The sequence below is a fragment of the Suillus fuscotomentosus genome, assembly GCF_016647785.1.
Source record: "Suillus fuscotomentosus strain FC203 chromosome Unknown F5891scaffold_5, whole genome shotgun sequence".
NCBI lineage: Eukaryota > Fungi > Basidiomycota > Agaricomycetes > Boletales > Suillaceae > Suillus > Suillus fuscotomentosus.
In genome coordinates, this window is record NW_024539517.1 from 573405 (window position 1) to 579404 (window position 6000).

Below are 6000 nucleotides of genomic sequence, written 5' to 3' on the forward strand. Positions count from 1 at the left end.
TTTCGCCTTTGCCCTCGCCGTCGTCGCTACTTTGATATCTGCCACTGCCGCTACCAGTGAGGGCTGCCCTTTCTGGTGCCTTTCTTCTAGCCACTGCCATTGCCCTGACAATCCGTTCTGTGTGAGTATGAGTAGGTTTTATTTAACCAAATAACTCACCAGCATGGCAGTCCTTCTTCATGTGCGGCCCAGGGATCCCCCATTAGTGAACCGAGGGAAAGCTGAGAAGGACACATAAATCTTGCCGCCTTAGTATTTAGCGGATGGCTGTCGGCATTAACGGAATTCTACTATAGGTTATTAAATTGTCATGCTTTATTTTATGGAGGAAACTGGTGTTCCCAATTGACGTGCACAGGTTTGCAAACTGCCAGAAACTCGTGGATTAGTTCAACTCGAGATCAATTGGTAGGTGAATCAAAATTCAATGGTCTGCCTCAACTACTCATGGTCGGAGCAATGTCCACGGTAGGACCAGATTGGGACCAGAAATTACCAATACTACTCCATAGGTCTTTTGACGCATCTGTTTTTTGAATGTGCAATCTTGGTAAGCGTAAGCTGGCTATTATTGCACACTCGGCACGAGACTACTCCGTCACTCTCCGAAACCCTATACTAGACCTCCAAATATAGTAAGGTGTGGTAATCCTGTCCGAAATGCCATTCACATGGCTACAATGGACGGTTTCCTAGTCTGACATAAGCACGGGACTTTCCTAGCCGGCGGCATCTATGAATAGATCAGGAACATTGGCACTATATCCGGATGTGTCAGGTTATTGCCGGGTAAGCTTGCAAAGGCACATAAATATTCACATTTATTCGTACTGGCAGGGAATCGCTGGAAGCCCCTCGACTTAGACCCGACACACCGACACAGTGGTACGTCTAACAGGCCTAACAACGTGGGAGCCTCAGGTGCCAGAATGGTACTGGACTGCGCAACTTCTATGATATGGTATGCAGTTCGTTTGACGCTGTGTCTGACACCCTTCTGAGTTCACTGCTGGTAATACCGGTATAACTATTTATCACCAACTCATCATGGTATGTTTAAAATTGTCTCTGTTACTTCAGATTATGCCCGGGCCAGCATGAGCTCAGGATTAGTAGTACTTGCATGCTCCACTCAGGGTTAGCAACCACTGAGAAAGCTGCACAGGTCCAGTGCCATTCTGGGGTATCTCACCCGACAAAGTATCGTAATAGGTGGGACCCTTTTGTTTGGCCAGCTCCACAACTAAACAAAAGCAGCGAATGAACAAAAATGGATTCTGGCCTATCGATTTGAAGGTAGCTGTAAAGCCCCGCGTGCACGGGCCTAGTGCTGCCGTGGTTCTGTCCAGAACAATGGTCCGAACCTGACCAACGGTCAGGTCCTTCCTTGTTCGTTCCGTGGTTTAAGAATTGGGGCGGACCGGACCTTAGTGAGATTCGTGGTCTACCATTGCCCGAACAGTTCTATGTTGATTCGAACCTTCCCTATCGATAACCCCGATGTTAGTGCTGGGGGAAGAATTGTTTGCGAGCAATTTGTGCCAGCATAACCGGCAGAAGCGGCAGAACCACCACTTCTGCCGCTTGGCAAAATTTCCAAAGCGCTACAAGGCTGTGTGTATGACAATATATAGTAAGTGTCACTAGGAAACACCATTAGAAGACATCAGCGCGTTCACATCCCACTGTGCGTTGTCGTGTGAGATGTGATCAACTGCCATGATCTCGTCAACAGATTTTGGTGCAAGACCTTGGTCAACATACTCCAGCATACTCCATTCCGCAAAATCATAAACTTCAACGCCTTCATTTCCGTCAACCGGCTATGGCTCCACAGCTTCTTTCTCGTGTTCCAGTAGCGCAAATGCAGCGATGCACGGGTAACGGGCCAGGGTCACGAGTCGAACAGCTGCAATAGTACTTAAAGCCCAATCACCCACCATCGTCGACAATCCAACCCTCACAACAGCCATGACCGACTCCGGCAAAGTCTACCACCGCTCATGCACCGGACTAGCTCTCCAAACCGTCGAACAACATGCTCAAGACCAAGACATCACCCTCTTCGCAACCTGTTTTTCCCCACCCGTGCAACGTGTATGGTCTGCGCTCGAATATCTTGAGATTCCTTACAAAGTGAGAGAATTTCGCCGTACTTGAATGAAGGGCAGACTGATCGAGGGTAATCATAATCTAGTATTGTAAGCGTATCGATCATTGATGCACTAATTAGGGTGATGACAATGACTGTATGCATGCTTTGATGGACGACAGACGAAGTCGATCCCCATCAAAAGTCGCAAGAACTACTGAGCGTCTCGCCGAAAGGCCTAGTCCCAGCGCTCATGCTTAATACTTTCGATTCGCCTCGTGCGCTAAACGAAAGCACCGTTATCCTCGACTTTCTCGAAGAGTATGTTTCATCCCACACACAGGATCACAACATTGCTAAAACCGGGTGATGATCACCCAGTATCGCTGCGAAGTCAACACACAGAAGCCTCTTCCCGCCATCAAAAGATCCATGTTTGTGAAACTCAACATAAATTTGCAAGCGCTCACATACATAAATCGTGCTCTTTTGTCAGATGCGAAAGCGCTCGTCCGGCTCCAATCAGATCATATCAACCGAACGCTCATGCCTGCGTTTTACAGGTATCTTCAAGCTCAAGGTCCAGAGGCGCAAATTTCTGGAGGGAAAGAGTTTCACGCCGCCATTCAATCATTAGTCAAGCTTTTCGAACGCGCGGAAAGAGAGGTAGGAGGAACAGGGCTCTGGGTTGAAGGTGGCGATTTGGGATGGGCGGACGTCATGGTCGCACCATGTGGGTCTTATTTTCTACTCATTGATGGTAATGGAAGACACTCAAGGTCGTGACTCCAGGGCTATTCAGAGCGTCTAATGTGTTAAAACACTACCGCGGGTTTGAAATGCCGCGAGGAACCAAATTTGAAGCTTGGTTAGGGAGGCTTTTTGAGCATCCTGCCTTTAAGAAGACTTGTAGTGATGAAGAGGTGTATCTGGACAGTTATGAGCGGTGAGCGCATGTTTCCGATGGGGGTGGGGTGACTTACATGTCTCGTAGATATGCATTTAATCGCCCGAACACGAGTCAGGTGGCTAATGCGATTAATAACGGGAGGGGCTTACCTTAAGCGAGACATGCAGAAATCTAATAACTCTGCACAGGAGTTTCTTGAGTTATTGTAAATATAAATGTATATACAAAGTGAAGAAAATAGCGCTACGGGGTCTCAACTGTTTACGCTGCGGGAGATGCATCGATGGAAGTTGGTCGGTGGGAGGTACTGATTTTCCAATCTAGGGGACGTCGAAAGCGTGATACATTGCATAATCATTCGGGGCTTGCTGCTTATCGTAGAGCTGTGATTCGTGAAGAATGAGTATGGGTAGAAGTCTGAAGAGAGGCGTGTAAGATGTCCTGCCCTCACTGTGACGAATCGAGAGGCTCGGACTAGGAATGGGGATGAGACTTTTTTATTGGGTCAAAAGACTAAGGAGAATATTCGACGGGGAGAAGTCTTAATACGCTGATTGAGACGGAGAATCAAAGGAGAACGTGTATAAAGCATGTAACGAAGAGTGATTGTGCATGTAAAAGAAACGGATGAGTACGTACGAGAGTGACGTCGATAGTCATATCTTAACATTCACGTGCCAATTGTTCTCAATTCGTGTCCCCTTGATCCAAAATACGACACGGCCGGTGGGGTCGTTACACATACGTGAGCTTCACGAAGCGGAAACGCGCCCCACCCACCAAACCATCCCAACAAAGCATCTCCCTCACATAATTCCCCCTGTACGAAATCAGCGTCGGCCTTTGCCCGACATCATACTGACGGAGTACGTGTTCAACCAAAATACACGACTAGAACATACATATAGTACGATAGTAAAACGGGAGTAAGCCCCCCGTGTATATAGCTATGTCCGACATATGGTCAATGACCCCGAAGGACAAAAAATGTATTTTTAAAAAAAAAACATTCACTGTAAGAAAATGCTAAGAGTTGTCGAGACAAGTCCCAACGTTCGACCCCGAAATTCCATAGCGCCGGTGCAAACTATGGCATTGGTATCTTTTTGCACACTCTGACCTAGTTTGTATTCCATCTCCTGTGCCTTTCGGATAGTCTGCACAGGAGCTACACACGCACTGGCACGACCCCATGCTTGCTTCAATCACGCGTCCCTTGTCAAGAGAAATATACCAATGTCGTTGCGCATGTACATGGGACGAGACGAGCTTTATCTAAGATGATTGATGCGTAAACACAGATGAAAGGGAAGAGAAATGTTCAGAGTAACAGAGTTTCTAGATGATTTCATGACTGACGCGAAGTGGAACGACGACCAAAGTAAAATCCGCAACAGTTGACTTCGTGGGGAACTTCTCCCCTCCCACCGGTTGATTGGTATGTTTCTGTTGGTCGTGCTTGAGACCCTTGTGCCCCTGCCAGTACTTGAGATGGTCGTGCACCTGCTGGTTGACCTGATTGGGTTGCACTGTTGGCCTGGTTGCTGTTCGTACGTTCCATAGCTGCCGCCGCTTCCTCGTCAGTTTTAGGGACAATGCCATATCTCTGTAACTTGTATTTTAATGGAAAGAAATTGGAGGGACGACGAGTCACTCACATCTTCATCACGAGCAGGAGCTACATCGACGGTGCGGCTGGAGTTTCTCACAGGAAGTAAGCTGAAATTCCAATGTCGGGATATCCGAGGTGATAGTGGGGGCGTATCTGTAGGTTGGGTACTGAACCGGAGGGAACCAATCAAACTGCGCCAACGAAAGAAAGATGAAGTCGCAGGCGGAGCTGCGCGACGAGGTGCGCGATCTGAATCATTGGCGAAGAAATCATTGCCCTGTATCAAATTCGGATTAGCAAGAGCTGAAGAACGAAACATTCTACCAACGTATTTCGCCGAGCCTTTGGTAATGGCCTATTGTTTGAAGTCCAAATGGTCATTAAGAATCTAGCGGAACATCGAGAACAAATGAGGTTCCTTACGATTGATTGCCGCGCAACTCTTGGTTGAGCTGGACGTCCCTGATAAAAAGTGAGATGTGGTGTGAAAGAGAAGCAGAGAAGACTTGCCTTAAGCTCTACATTCCCATCATCTGCACCCTAGATGGTCAAAACCATTAGAAAGGGAAATGACAACAAAGCGCATACGTACCACAACCTTGAGCGCCGCCTGCAGGTTCCATACATAGATTTTGTTGTCTAGTGCAGCACTGGCAATGTACTTGCCATCGGGGGACATGACAACAGCGCAGAGCTCGTCATCATGCAAGAGTGGATCTCCGACTACCCGATTGGTCTTGAGATCCCAGATGCGAATGGAGAAGTCCTTTGATCCGCTAAGAATATAGCGTTCATTGAGGGTAAGACAGATAGATCTGACGGGATGGGTGTGAGCCCGAAGAACGACGAGTTCCTGTCCATCAATCGCCCGCCATTTTCGGATGGTTTGATCATCCGAGCCGGAGAATATGTGGGCTCCGTCCTTGGACCAACACAATGACGACACCGGTCTGTCATGTCCCTTGATCTCGATAAGCAGCCTGCCGTCCCTTGACCATATGCAGATCAGACCCTTCCCACCGCTCATGAACTTGTCGCCTTGCGGAGAGTATTTCACGGTGACAACCCATCCGTGACTGGTCTCTATGGGCGGTGCTAATTGTCGACCAGTATTCAGGTTCCAGCCTCGTATGGTGCCGTCTTTCGACCCACTTGCTATCTCCTGGAAATTGCGAGACCAATCAAGGCACCTCACTGCATCAGTATGCCCCTACCACGGGTCGCCGATCATGCAGCCCTCCTTGATATTCCACAGCCGCAGTGTGTCATCTGCATTTCCACAAATGACCATTGTTTCGTCCGCGGATACTACCATTGGACCTATCCCTCCCCCATCGCTATTGGAAGGTTTTCCCACTGGTTCTCCGTCTCTTTTCCACTGACGAA

General features: G+C 48.2%; 1 protein-coding gene across 1 annotated transcript; it reads left to right on the plus strand.

Moving 5' to 3' along the window:
• Positions 1-1971: 1971 nt before the first annotated feature.
• On the plus strand, positions 1972-3393 carry F5891DRAFT_1004452 (glutathione S-transferase; the record flags this gene model as incomplete). Its single annotated transcript, XM_041360350.1, has 7 exons — positions 1972-2136; positions 2198-2201; positions 2275-2413; positions 2474-2526; positions 2589-2825; positions 2885-3038; positions 3087-3393. The coding sequence occupies 7 exons, from the start codon at positions 1972-1974 to the stop codon at positions 3154-3156; spliced, it is 822 nt and encodes a 273-aa protein (XP_041231758.1). The 3' UTR covers positions 3157-3393.
• Positions 3394-6000: the final 2607 nt, after the last annotated feature.